The sequence below is a fragment of the Sus scrofa genome, chromosome 3 (genome assembly GCF_000003025.6).
Source record: "Sus scrofa isolate TJ Tabasco breed Duroc chromosome 3, Sscrofa11.1, whole genome shotgun sequence".
NCBI classification, from domain to species: Eukaryota; Metazoa; Chordata; class Mammalia; order Artiodactyla; family Suidae; genus Sus; species Sus scrofa.
This window is the reverse complement of record NC_010445.4, coordinates 53,029,693-53,044,361: the sequence shown is the minus strand read 5'-3', so window position 1 is coordinate 53,044,361 and position 14,669 is coordinate 53,029,693. Positions and strand designations below refer to the sequence as shown.

The 14,669-nt window shown below is 46.6% G+C and overlaps 1 protein-coding gene across 2 annotated transcripts in view; it reads right to left on the bottom strand.

The window, feature by feature from the left end:
• RNF149 (ring finger protein 149) overlaps positions 1-11,930 on the bottom strand; it is a 34,923-nt gene extending 22,993 nt beyond the window's left edge. For both annotated transcript variants that reach the window (XM_013995949.2, XM_005662360.3), the window contains exons 1-2: positions 11,148-11,930; positions 1,530-1,780 (exon numbers count right to left, since the gene is read on the bottom strand). In XM_013995949.2, the coding sequence (XP_013851403.1) occupies positions 1,530-1,780; positions 11,148-11,589 (693 nt within the window). In that variant the 5' untranslated portion in view covers positions 11,590-11,930. The remainder of the gene's footprint in view (positions 1-1,529; positions 1,781-11,147) is intronic.

The window sequence follows — 14,669 nt, the reverse complement described above, 5'->3', positions numbered from 1 at the left end:
TTTTCATTTAAAAAGCAGGAGTTCTTGTCATGGCTCAGTGATTAACGAATCCGACTAGGAACCATGAGGATGCAGGTCCAATCCCTGGCCTTGCTCAGTGGGTTAAGGACCCAGCGTTGCCATGAGCTGTGGTGTAGGTCACAGATATGGCTTGGATCCCACATTACTGTGACTGTGATGTAGGCCACCGGCTATAGCTCCGACTCAACCCCTAGCCTGGGAACCTCCACATGCCACGGGTGCAGCCCCTAAAAGACAGAAAAAATAAAAAAGCAAAGTTAAATAACTACAATGAGAATAACTGTTAAAAAATTACCATTAAAGTCCAAATGTTCAGAACAGCCTCACGGAGCTGTTTGTTAAAGAATACTTTTCCTTTTATCGGCTGCACCCAAGGCATGTGGAAGTTCCTGGGCCAGGGATGGAACCCATGTCACAGCAGTGACAACACCAGATCCTTAACTGTTAGGCCATCAGGGAACTCCAAGAATACTTTTTCTTTTTTCCTTTTCTTTTTACAGCCACACCTGCAGCTTATGGAGGTTCCCAGGATAGGGACCAAATCAGAGCTACAGCTGCCAGCCTACACCACAGCCACAGCAACATTAAATCTGAGCTGCACTTGCTACCTACACCACTGCTTGCAGCAACACCAGATCCTTAACCCACTGAGCGAGGCCAGGGAGAGAAACTACATCTTCTCAGAAACTATTGTGGGTTCTTAACCTGCTGAACCACAATGGGAACTCCTACTTATTTTCGATTCCATGTCTGAAGAAGAAACCAAACTTATGTTTAAATAGTAGTCAGTTGAGGATGGGGAGTGACACATTCACAGCTGTTAATGACCCTAAAAGGAAGGGGCTGCGTGGTCAGAGAGGGACGCTGACCCAGAAATGACCATCCTTTGCTCAGAGAGCCCCGAGGGCAATTCTCAAGGCAACAAGGTGAGTGTGGGGTCCAGAGGCCACCTGGGGACGCCTCTGGTTCTTCAACAGCTCTGACTGCAGCTCCGGAATAAAGAGGGGAGGCCTGGTAGACCCCAGTTCCTCTACCCCACAGCCTTTTGTCATCCCTTTACGTCTGGAAAGGTCAGAGGACTCTGCAGGGACAGAACGTGACCTGGGTTTAAAGGTAACTCATTTCCCCTAGGACAGAAAGTTTAATTCATTCTAATTTAAAACTTATGTCACCACCCCACCCCACCCCCGCCTATGAATACCTAAAGTTTCTCTTCTTTTTTTCTTTTTTTGGGGGGCCACGCCCATGGCACGTAGAAGTTCCTGGGCCTGGGACTGAACCCGTGCCACAGCAGTGACTCCAGGCACTGCAATGGCAATGCCAGATACTTAACCTGCTGCGCCAGCAGGGAACGCCAACACTTAGATACTGAGTGATAATGAAATTAAGAATACTGCCCAATACCTTCTAGCAACATGCAGGGGAAATATTTAGGAACTATCGTTGAAAAGCAACTATAGACAAAAAAAAAATTAAAACCAAATATAGAAAGAGTTATCCATGATTACCTGACTTCCAAACTGAGAGCCCGTATACAGGAAGCGCTGGATATAGTAAAAGATTAGCCAGGCTAAGGAGATGATCATCATGGTGATGAAGGCGATGGCCACAAACACCACTGACTGACCACTGAGGAACTCCTGGACGTGGCGGGTGCCAACCCCTATGGTCATTTTGACTGGAATGTCTTTTTGCACCAGCTCCAAAATTTCTCTTCCTTTTGGGTAGCTAACCATAATGACCACTGTATCTCCAGTTCCTGGAGGAAAGAACAAAGAAATCAACAGGAAGACAAAATAAGATACAGAGACAGTTGAGCTTCCTGCATATACAACTGAAAACTGTGATGAAATGGATCCTGTTCAAGGAGGATCTGTTTCCAGAGAGGAGACTGCTTCCATGAGTAGGATAAATCATAAAGAACTACCCCCTAGAAAGCAAGAGCCCCCACCTAACCCCTGACTCCCGGTTCTGTTTCACGGGTGAATTCTACCTCCAAATCTTTCAACAGAGCAGGTAACATGAATGACATTTAAAGTGTTCACAGCACAAGTTTCCGTTGTGGCTCAGTGGTTAATGAACCTGACTAGTATTCATGAGGACACAGGTTCAATTCCTGGCTTGCTCAGTGGGTTAAGGATTGGGCGTTGCCCCCCTGAACTGTGGTGTAGGTCGAAGACACGGCTCAGATCCCTCATTGCTGTGGCTGTGGTGTAGGCCAGCAGCTGTAGCCCCGATTCGACCCCATAGCTTGGGAACCTTCATATGCCATGGGTGTGGCCCTAAAAAAAGACAAAAATAAAGTATTCACAGCAGATTAAAAAAAAATAAAAAGGAGATCTTTAAAATTATTTCCAAGATAATAAACCAAAAATGGTAACAAAATACCAACAGAAGAACCACGCAGACCAATTTCACTTGTGTTGAAATGTTAACAGGTACGCTGAGGGAGGTCCCGTCGTGGCGCAGTGGTTAACGAATCCGACTAGGAACCATGAGGTTGCGGGTTCGGTCCCTGCCCTTGCTCAGTGGGTTGACGATCCGGCATTGCCGTGAGCTGTGGTGTAGGTCGCAGATGCGGCTTGGATCCCGCATTGTTGTGGCTCTGGCCTAGGCTGGTGGCTACAGCTCCGATTCGACCCCTAGCCTGGGAACCTCCATATGCCGAGGGAGCGGCCCAAGAAATGGCAAAAAGACAAAAAAAAAAAAAAAAAAAAAAAAAAACAGGTACGCTGAAAGCATCTCATTAACTCTGGGAGGCAGTCGGAGGATTTCTACTATGATCACTATTATTTCACGTTGCCCCAAGGGCCTGAGAAGACATAAGACAAAAGTAAGAGAGAAATAAAATAGGATAACATAGCAATTTTAGATGACTCATCTAGAAATTTATTTCTTAAATTATTAGTAGGATTTAAAAAACCTTAAAAAAGTTCACTTGGGGGAAAAATAAGAATAATCAGGAAGAAGTTCCCACTGTGGCTTACTGGATTGAGAACTTGACATAGACTCTATGAGGATGCAGGATCAATCCCTGGCCTTGCTCAGTGGGTTAAGGATCTAGCATTGCTGTGGCTGTGGCGTAGGCCGGCAGCTGCAGCTCCGATTTGACCCCTAGCCTGGGAACCTCCATATGCCGAAGGTGCGGCTGTAAAAAGAAAAAAAAAGATCAGGAAAACTTTGTAAAGAGTAAAACCAGGACAAGCCTTTATGTCAAAGGAATTCAAGTAGCACATGATGATAACCAGGATGGGAGAGAAGTCCAGAAACCAGACGCAAATACATGAAAAAATTCAGTAAATGATACAAGTGGAAGTTCAAATCAATGGGGTAAAATGGATAATTTTTTTAAAAACCAGTGTGACTGCAATTTTCACCCAAGGATAAAAAAAGCTGCATCCCTTCCTCTCAACTTATGCCCAAATAAATTCCCACCAAATCAAAGATTTAAATATATAAAAAAAAGAAAATACAAAAGAGCCAGAAGAAACAAAGGAATTAAAAAATGCTATTAAAAAACTTTTCCAAGTGTGAAAAATCGCCTCAGAGGTTACTGAAAAAATACACTAAAGAAAAAGATTTAACCAACTAACCAACTATATAAAGACAAAAATTTTCTGCCCTGGCTAAAAGAAAGCAAAAATCAAAGATTCCTGATCAAAAGAGTATATGGTCCACAGGGGGAAAATACATGTAACCTAACAAAAACAAAAAACTCATTTCCTCTAAGAAAGAGAGCAACAGAAAAATCAAGGAAATGAGGTCACTTTGCAGAAAATAAAATACAAAAGGGATTTAAAAAAAAAAAAAAACCCAAAAGCCGGCAGCTTCAGTGAGATGTAATTCACAACATAAAATTCACCCTTTAAATGTGTATGATTTGATGGTTTTCAGTATACTCCTAAAGGTACCACTACCACTATCTAATCCCTAACACCTTCATCACCCTCGAAATAGAAATCCTGTACACATTATGGTCACCCCTCAACAAATGGATTTTTTTTTTTCTTTTTAGGGCCACACCTGCGGCATATGGAAGTTCCCAAGCTAGGGATCGAATCAGAGCTGCAATTAAGACCTTCGCCACAGCCATGGCAACTTGAGATCCAAGCTCCACCTGTGACCTACACCACAGCTCACGGCAATGCTGGATCCTTAACCCACTGAGCATGGCCAGGGATCAAATCTGCAACCTCACGGACACGGTGTCAGGTTCTTAACCCACTGAGACACAATGGGAACTCCAACAAATGGATTTTAAACATATGAAAAGATATGTTACAAATGAAAACATTAAACCTAAAAGACTGGCAAACATCAAAAAGTCTGACGCACCATACTGGCAGGATTAAAGAGCACAAATCTGCACTCTTGCTGGGGTAGTGAATGATTACAATCCGGTATGGAGGGCAATGGCTATTAACAGGTTTTTAAATGCACGTGTCTCCTTGACCCAGCAATTCCACATCTGAGAACTTAATCCCAGATAGACTTGTGTATGCACACAGGAGGAACTGTTAAAGAGGTTCATTGGCAACATTTTCCCTAAGTTTTAGGGATCACAATTTAAAAGTCCACCAGTAAGAAAATATATAAATTATAGTATGTGTACACAGATGAAGGCAGCGGTTCTGTTAATGCTGACAGTACTGAAAACAAGAGAAAGAAAGCAGTGTATAAAACTGTGGACAAGAGGTCCCCATGGTCGTATCAATACAGACTACCCTGAAGACCACCGCAGAGACTGGGGACCCTGACTGCCTGGGGGGCAGGGGGAGTGGGACAGAATTAAAATTCTCTACCAAGTGTACTTATTACCTACTCAAAATTTAATTTTAAAAAATACATTTGGGGAGTTCCCATTGTGGCTCAGTGCAAACGAATCTGACTAGTATCCGTGAGGATGCAGGTTCAATCCCTGGCCTCACTCAGTGGGTTAAAGGATCCAGGGTTGCCATGAGCTGTGGTGTAGGTCACAGAGGTGGCTTAGATCTGGCGTTGCTGTGGCTGTGGTGTAGACACGACGGCTACAGCACCTCATTCAACCCCAAGCCTGGGAACCTCCACGTGCTGCAGGTGTGGCCCTAAAAAGACAAAAAAATAATAAAAATACATTTAAAAAATAATAATAATAAAATAAAAAATACATTTAAAGACTGTTCACTGGCACTACACTGACACCACACCCTAATACTATTTTACCCAAGAGAGAAATTTAATCTGTAGCAAATCTGCCATGACCCTCGGCTGTCTGTCGGGATTTAGTTACTGAAACACCAGAAGGGCACCCTTCTCCAGTGGCTCCTGTCTGGAGGCCAATCCCATGACCTAGCCCTAAAAGTGTCACTTAGCGAGCACCATGGCTGTCTGCCATCCCTGGGGAGACTCACTAAGGAGAAGGCATTTCCTGCCTACAGGGAATCAACATCTAGTGGCCTCGAGACAAACATAGCAACAAGGATGAAAGCTTCAACACTTATGGTTATGGGGCACTTCATCAGTCTGCGAGCCTTTCCTATAAATTAAATTTCCTTTGCTGGAAAATCTCAAGCACCGACTAAAGTAGAAAGATCAGTCTCGTGAATCCCAGGTATCTGGCTCCTCCTTTTTTAACAGAAAACAAGACAGTTTCTATGCCATGGTACTGATACAATGATCTCTCGGTGTTGATGGGGAAAGTCAACTCTGAAGCACTTGGACATCTCACTGGAGGCAGAAAAAGGTGAGTTATCATTTTACAGACAAGGGCAGAGGAACCTTAAAAGAGTTGTTCACTCCCCCTCTTGTTTCAGGGCCTGGAGACCCAGCTCCTAGGGGTACCTCTGCCCTGCCCCCTTGATGCGGGGGCGGGGGGGGGTGGTGTCTGGGTGGCCAGACAGGCCACAAGGGCTGGGTTCAAATCTCCCTGACAACCAAGGACTGGTCCTCTGAGAATATTTCTTCAGCTGTAAAATGGGGACGAGAACTTTTCTATTTTGGACTGTCACTTATTTAGCAGGAACGTGGAATAACAAAAAAGCTGCAGAAAGGTTGCAGTCATTTCCCTTGGGGTGGGAGGGGACTCTTTCGCTGGGAAGTGAGAGGAAGATGGACAAGGAAGAGGTCACCAAGCAAAAGACGGGAGCTTTCTGAGGCTGCGAGACCATCACAAAAGCCTATCTGGGGTGGTGACTGGTCCGGTTTGGTTAGTGACTAAATATACATCCAGGCATCCCATTTATCCCATTATCCCCTGTGCAGCACAAAGAACCCAGCACATTAGTGTTTCATAAATACTTGTTGAATGAATATTTCAATATTCAATATTTCCAGTGCTGAGAACACTGGAAACCTCAAGGGAGAGGCTGCAGACACTCCACGATTATCAGAAGGACACCTTAAACTGAAAACATCTCCAGCATCAGAAAGTTTTCACCGAGGAAATTCTTAGTTCGCTAAGTTACAAGAAATCATTAAAAAAAAAAAAAATATATATATATATATATATATAGTCTGGGCTAAGGGCTAAACCATTTGCTATACTCTAATTACAGTAGTAAGATGGCTTCTGGAAACGACTTTATATTAAACTCAGAATGAAGACTTCTATCCTGTGACTGGCTTTTGGGGGGCCTGTTTGGGGATAACTGGTGCAGGGCAGCGGAGTAACCCTCCCCAGACAGTCCTGGAAGGGGGCGGGGGGGGGGAGGGGGCTGGTGGCACATGAGAGCAAGTCACAGCTGATTTCCAAACCAAGCAGCCGAATTTCCTCACAGAAGGCACACTCAGTCTTGGGGCAGGGGAACAAAGAGCCCCTTGAATGTTTTTCTTCCCATGGCCTCACATCGCTACCAATCACATTTGGCCAAAAAGGAGCATCCTGTGTAGCGCCTGCCTGCCTGCCGCCGCCGCTGCCCCCCACGGCCCCAAGTCCCCAGAGACCCCACCACTAACAGGAACACTCCTGGAAGGCAGTCTGTTTCTGTCCTACACTCAGAGCAAGGTCCTGTACACAGCACGTGATCATAAACCTACTTGCCAAATAACAGTTCCCCTTATCGCCTTCTCAAAAGAAAACAACAACCAAAAAAATCCATCTTGGTCAACAGCTTCAAAATTCTGGAGGGTCACATTCGAGTCCAGGGTACCATGTCTCCTCCCAAGGAAACTATTTCAAGTGGACTTCAACACTCTCTTGAAGGAGATGGGAACTCTTAAAATATTTAAAGTAGTGGATTAGATTTCTGTTCTAGAAAACTGATGCAGCAAACAAGAAATACACTCTGAAGTTCCAGCAAGAGAAACCCATGGTTGCTTCTTGTTTTCCAATAACTTAACTTCCATATTCTCTCCCCCACCCGGCTTCTGCCTCCATGATTTGACTTATCTCAGTTCTTACATTCATGGTCAAACTAACTTATCATGTTTGCATGATCTGTATCAGGTGCCCTTCCTTGATGCTTTCTAAGCACCTGTGCATATAATGCTCTCATGGTCCAAACCGTTATTGCCTAGGGAGGTCTGTTTATGGCTCCCATAATGCCTAAAAAGGTCTGTTTATTGGCTGTGAACTCCTCAAAGTCTGCAGTGGTCTTAGGCATTTCTACCCTCAAGCAGGTGCCATACTTGGCCCAGCGTAGCTGTTCTGTATCTATCTATCTGCCAAAGAAAAAGGAACTGGCTTTAGGCATTTGACTAGCAATCCTTATAGCTGTCCTAATTAAGTCATGATTTATTTTAGAACCCCCCAAATTACCGATTTAAACACAAATGTCTTATACTGGATTCTAGTCGTCAAGCAACAGGTTTAAGAAAAAATGTTGATATTCTGAGACTTGGGAGGAGACCATCATGACTGGAGTCTACCAGCAGCCACCTTGACCTATTTCATAGTGTCCCAGTGTCACACAGCAACACAGAACCGATGATCACTGGTTTCTGCTGGCTCTGGCCACATTCTGACAAAACACAAGAAACCCAAGTCTGAGCAGTCGTTAAGGTTCGGCATGACACTTCAAATTCAAGTCAAAGCTGGTTCCTCTTCTGACTTAATTCTGCTTACTCCATTCCTAATCTTTTTTTTTTTTTTTGCTTTTTAGAGCCACACCCTAGGCATATAGAGGTTCCCAGGCTAAGAGTCATATCAGAGCTACAGCTGCGGGGCATAGCCACAGCCACAGCCACACAGGATCCGAACCGCATCTGCAACCTACACCACAGTTCATGGCAATGCCGGATCCTTAACTCACTGAGCAAGGCCAGGGATCAAACTGCGTCCTCATGGATGCCAATCAGATTTGTTAACCACTGAATCATGACAGGAACTCTTCCGTTCTTATTTCTAGTCTGAGAATTCCATATGGTGTGAGGCGGCCAAAAAAAAAAAAAAAAAAAAAAAAAAAAAAGCCATGACACATCTGTACCCTGGTCCCCAGAGGGCAGAGTTCTGAGAATGACAGGGTCATTCTTTCCCACTAATAGTTACCACTGTGGTATAGGCCCTTACATTTCTGCTTGGACCACAGGTGCGTCCCCTGTTCCCAGCTTTCCCTCTGTTTAACCCTCTGGTGACACTGCTACCAGATTAGTCTCTCTTTAAGTCAGTGGTTCAAAATATTGGCTGATATTATCACTCTTTCTGCCTCCCGGATATTTGGCCACATCTGGAGACATTTTTGGTTGTCACAGCTGCCCGGGTGTGCTGGTACTCATGGGTAGAGGCCAGGACAGGCCCCCACAACAGAGAATGATCTGGTCATAGATCACCATGGTACCAAAGGCCAGTCACTGAAATTCTTTGGGCATTAGTTTTCTCATCTGTAAAATGGGGTTAAAAGTACCTGACTCTGCACTGGGAACTTTCGCACTTAAAAAAAAAAATTAGATGTTAAAATACAAGGAAGCATGTTGCTGAACCATGATTAGAACAAATGCTATTAGCCTGAAAAGGTTTTTTTTTTTTTGCTTTTTTTATGGGCCACACTCGTGGCATATGAAAGTACCCAGGCTAGAGGTCCAACAGGAGCTGCAGCTGCCAGCCTATGCCACAGCCACAGCCACGCCAGATCTGAGCCATATCTGCAAACTATACCACAGCTCACGGCACTGCCGGATACCTGACCCACCGAGCGAAGCCAGGGACCAAACCCACATTCTCATAGATACTAGTTGGATTCATTTCTGCTGTGCCACCATGGGAACTCCCTAGCTGGAAAGATGTAAATGTTATTATCGAAAAATGCAGTTAACAGAAAACTGTGGGCTGGAAAAGAACTGCTGTGGGTGGGGTGAGCCCACATTAGGAAGTAGATTCAGAGAGTTCCCTGGTGGCCTGACAGTTAAGGACTCAGCACTGTCACTGCTGTGGCACTGGTTCAATCCCTGGCCTGGGAACTTTTTTTTTTTCTTTTTTAGGGCCACACCTGCAACATGGAAATTCTCAGGCTAGGGACTGAATCAGAGCTGCACCTGTGACCTACACAGCAGCTCACAGAAACACTAGACTCTTAACCCACTGAGTGAGGCCAAGGATCAAACCCAAATCCTCATGGATACTAGTCTGGTTCGCTACCCTTGAGCCACAAGGAAACTCCTGGCCTGGGAACTTCTGCATGCCACTGGCACCGCCAAAAAACAGAGGTAAACTCAGACGTGCTGGCAAGGACCCAGCATTAGAGAACCCTCACAGGCTGCCTGCCTGCTTTCTTTGATGGAACCCTGTCTACTGGCTGTATCTGGGATGCTGTGTAAAACCCGACAGGACTTTTCACTGCAGTCTTGAGGTAACATGACTTGGGTCCAAAGCACAATTGGAATAACTGCACCAAAGGTGGTGCCTCACTCAATGCCACCATGAGGACATCTGTTCCCATTTCCTCTCCAAACCCACTTCCTCTCTGTTGTTAACTGAGGAATTTCCCCTCTCCTTTCTGAGGTCAACCCCCAAGTATCCAGGACACAGCCACCTTCCTTCTCAAAGGCCAGACTCTTTCGGTGACCTCCTGGCCATCAGAGATCCGTACCAGATTGCTCCATCCAATTTCAACATGCCTTGCTGCTGTGCTCCCCCACCCCGCCCTGGCCTACAGTTTATGCCCATTTCTCAAACCCCTCCTGAACCCTTACAGCCAACCACCTTGAGTCCCCACTTCCTCACCTCCTAATGGACTTATGTTCCTATCATTCTGCTAAAATCAGCCAAATCTAAAGTCACTTTTCTGTCCTCACTTTACCGGGCAGATTCTGAAACTGCATTAAAGAGGCTAAAACAGAACAAAATAAAAGCACAGAAAAAAGGCTCTGACTTGCAGCAGCAGCAACTTTAAAGAAAGATTTTAATCACATTAAGTTCAGAATGACTCTTGCTCTCACAAGGCCTCACAGAAATACTGCCATGTTCACTGATGATCAAATTATTACTTGGATTTCAGTTCTAAGAATGATACCCTTGCAAAATATGCCTCCTAGACTCTCACGACTTCTAGAAGATGTGACCTGCTGCCCTGGAGAATCGTGTATGTGGGAAGGGTCGCCTGGCAAAAAGTATGATTGCAACTTAAAAATTTTCCTCTAAACTCAAGCCTCAAAGAATCGGACTGGGAGTAGAGCCAGCACTGCAACCTTCTATTTAGCACGTGAGAAAACAGTACCCCAACTTAAGGCCAGGTTTTCTGACTCCAGGTTTAGCATATTGACATGTTTTAGGAAAGCGAAGAAAGCCAGACCCTGGAATGCTCCTACTCCTGCTCCACCTGCCTCGGGGCGAGGCCGCCTGGCAAGGGACCCACGATTAGGAACCAGGAGACTTTCTATCCGTGAGAACCACCATCCTCCTCCAGTGGGTTTTAATTTCTTCCGTTCTTCCCACTGCCCTGCAGAAGACACTTCTCTTGACCTGAAGGACCCAGGGAGAAGATTTAATCTTGTTCGAAGGCTGGTCTCCCTCCTAAGAGCACCCGGGGTGTGTGGGGGGGGGTCACACCCAGTAAACCTAGAGCTTCCCCCGTGGTTCCCGACAGTGGGAGCCCATCGCTGTCCCGCCTCTAGCCCTCCTTGCTGCTGCCCCTCGGGGTAGGGTCTGAGGACCCGGCCTTCGGCCGGGACCGCGGCGCAGACACCCACTCCGTCCCCGCGCCCCGGCACCTCACCCGCGTGGGACATGGGCGAAGTGAAGTTCCCGTAGTGCTCCTCGTTGTACAGGACCACCGCCGAGGCGTTTCTTCGAGCCGCTGCCAAGACCTTGTCCTTGAAGGTGCAGCCCCCGCGCGCCACCAGCGCGACCCAAGGCGCGGCCCCTTGAACGCCGGGCACGAGGAAGCGCGTGTAGGGCTCGCAGCCCTCGGGGTCGCGGTCTTCCGCGCGCGGGACGCCCACCAGGCCGTGCGCGCCCTCCTTAGGCGAGCTGTCGCCGAAGCGGCCGCTTTCCGAGACGCTCCGCACGGTCCGGTTGGTCTGCGGGTCCACGTATTCGGTGCTCACCACCGCCGAGAACCACTCGAGTGCCCGGCCCCGGGCGCCGGGGGAGCACAGGGCCAGCGCTAGCAGCGCCAACGCGCCGCGGGCCTGGAGCCGCCGCCGCCGCCACGCCATGGCCCCTGCCGCCGGGCGACTCCCGGAGGGCCGGAGGGAGCGCGCGTACAAGGGCTCTGAGGAGAGCAGAGAAGCGGCCGCCGGCGGCCGAGCCCGGGAAAAGAGAGTCCGGGCGGCAGGCGGGGCCGCGGCGCACGCGCACCTGGAGGAGGGACGGGAGGGGCGCGGCGAGGGCGGGGCTGCGGCGCACGCGCACCTGGCGGAGCGGCGGAGGGGCGGGGGCGGGGCCTGGGCCAGTTCCTCCCCCCCTGCAGACCCCAGTGAGGTGCGCTCGGGCGGAGATCTTCCAGTGCTTGAGAGCGTCTCCACCTTTCTGCCGCTTGGAGGTCCCGGAACCCGGGGAGCCTGCGGACCAAGGCTCGGGTGTGAGCGAATGACGCGACAGTTTGCGCCAAGCCGCGTCACCCCGTGGCCAGTGGCCGAGTTTGTGCAACGGGACTTGTAGCACGCTGAACGAAGCCGGGGGAAGTGACCGCCGCAGAAACGGGAAGCTTCTTTGCTAACCGGCCGGAGGCGTGGGAGCGCTGTTGTGTAAAATCGCCGAACGGATGTTTATGAAGAATTTACTGTGCGAGGCACATGGCGAAGGCCTTGCTTATCTAAAACTTTGAAAATTAGTTTAGAAACTCCAAAGCTACACGTCTTTTCCAGATACTTTATGTTACCGATTTCAGTATTTTATGTATAATCTTTAGTATTGAAGTCATTGCATCGCACTACTTGTTCAGATGAGCACTTAAATGGTACAGCATTAAATATAAAAAGAAAATTTGTTGTTTGGAAATAAAAATCGGGTGATAGTGCACATGAAACTGCTCTGGAAAGGAAGTCTTAGCAGGAAAAGAGGTTTAGAACACTGATTTCTGACTGACTCATCTTCCTTTTTTGTACAAGGACCTGTAATCGCAGGAAGTAGGTTGCTACCACTCACATCAGGCGTTTTGTTGGGCCTTACACGCTCTCATGAGTCCTCTGTTGTTAAGCCTTTCTTGGACTGAGTGTTTTAAGATGCTGCTCCAAAATGCAGCCCACAACCCATAAGTTTTTCTTGAAATTGGATCTCCTCTCCCTTTCCCATTAGGAAACTAGTTTTCCAAAGGCTGAAAGGATCCCAGGGCTTGAGACCTTCTTCTTCTTGTCCCAGGCCTAGAATAGGGAGATCAGTTATGCTGGTCATGGCAGGCTAGGAAATGGCCAAGGACAGCCATGATTTGCTGTAGCAAAACAAATACTTGTAGTTTCCAGAAGAGGCCTTTGCAGTTTCATGCTACATCTGGCACAATCATTTCCTACTTTCTGAAATCAACCTGCTCCTGGCTCTTGTCCTGGCAAACACCAACTTCAATTTCAAGGTTTAACTCCAAAGCTATTTCTTCTGTGAAACCTTCCCCAGTTCCTAAAAGCAAACTTGGGTGCTCCTAATTTGCACGTTGCTTGTGTATGTTATGCTTATGCATAATGAGGTGCCAGCACTACTGCTTTCTAAATACAGTTTTTAGTCTTCAACTACTTGAGTTTCTTCAAGGCCGGGATTGTCTTTGCTGTTTTTCTGAGTCCACCTTAGCTAGCAGACATCATGTGTGTAATCCATGTTCGTTAAATAAGCGAAATAGCTCTTTTTCTACCCATTAAGACGCACGATTACTTACAGGTTTGTTGCTCAGAGACGCTCACAGGCTAATAGAAACAGGCCTGCAGCTGCTGAGCCCTTAGACTCACACCCAAGTCTTGGCTTTTATTTTTTCACTATCAGCTACAGGCCTCAGCTAGTCACCACCCTCATCCTAACCCCCACCTCCCTCCAAAGCTGTGGTCACTGGCTCAAACCCTAGGGCCTTCAGACTTACAGAAGTTGCCCCTCAGTCTTTTCAGTTCCCCTTCCCTGCCATCCACAAGAAAAGCTGACAGGACTTACCTGACCACACTCTTGTTTTCAGGGGGAGTGGGGTAGGGTGAGGCAAGTATCATTATCTTTTCCCTTTTAAAAACAAAAAAAAAATTTTTTTGAGGGCCTTACCCACAGCATATGGAAGTTCCTGGCTTAGGGGTCGAATCCGAGCTGCAGCTGCCAGCCTACACCACAGCTACAGCAACTCAGAATCCTTAACCCATTGAACAAGGTCAGGGATCAAACCCCAATCCTCATGGATACTAGTTGGGTTCATTCCCGCTGAGCCCCAATGGGAACTCCAAAAACAATTTTTACATTTATTTTTTATACAATTTTGAAAGGTTACTTTCTATTTACAGTTATTACAAAATATTGGCTATATGCCCTTGTACAGAAACATCCTTGATTCTATCTTAGGCCCGGTGCTTGGTACCTCACACTCCTCCACATCATCGTTTCTCTTAATTGTCTTATTATGGAAAATTTCAAATGTTTCCAAAAGTCAAAATGATGGAAAGTAGTATAAGAAAGCTCTATGCACTTGGAACTTTGATTCAACAACAATCAACTCATGGCTTTTCAAGTATACCCTCAGCCACTTCCACTGGCTTATTGCATTTTTTTTTTCTTTCTTTCATTTTTGGCTACTCCAGGGCTTACGGAGTTCCCAGGCAAGGGATCAGATCCCAGCCAGAGTTGCAAACTATGATGAGCCAGCTCCTTTAACCCAGTGTACCAGGCCAGGGGATTGAACCTGTGCCCTGGTGCTGTAGAGACTCTGCCGATCCCATTGCACCACAGTAGGAACTACTTGGATTGTTTTTTTTCTTCATTTTTTAAAGGTTTGTTGAAGGATAGTTGATCCTCATTGCACTATTTTGAAGAAAATCCCAGACATTGTATCATTGTGTTTGTAATCATTTTAATATGTCCCTTTAAGAGTAAAAACATAAGCACAATTAAAAAAAATTGTCCGCAGTTCTTTAATCTCATTGAATATCCAGTGGGGGCACCCTTTTCCGATGGTCTCCTGAATGTAATCTGACATTTACTTTATTTAGGTCATGGTTCAAAAGTTCACGTCACATTTGGTTGAAATGTCTCTCAAGTTTCCTCTATTTGTAAGTTTTTTCTCTTCTATTTTGGATAAAATTGGATGATTTGTCCTCTGTAATTCCCCACACCCTAC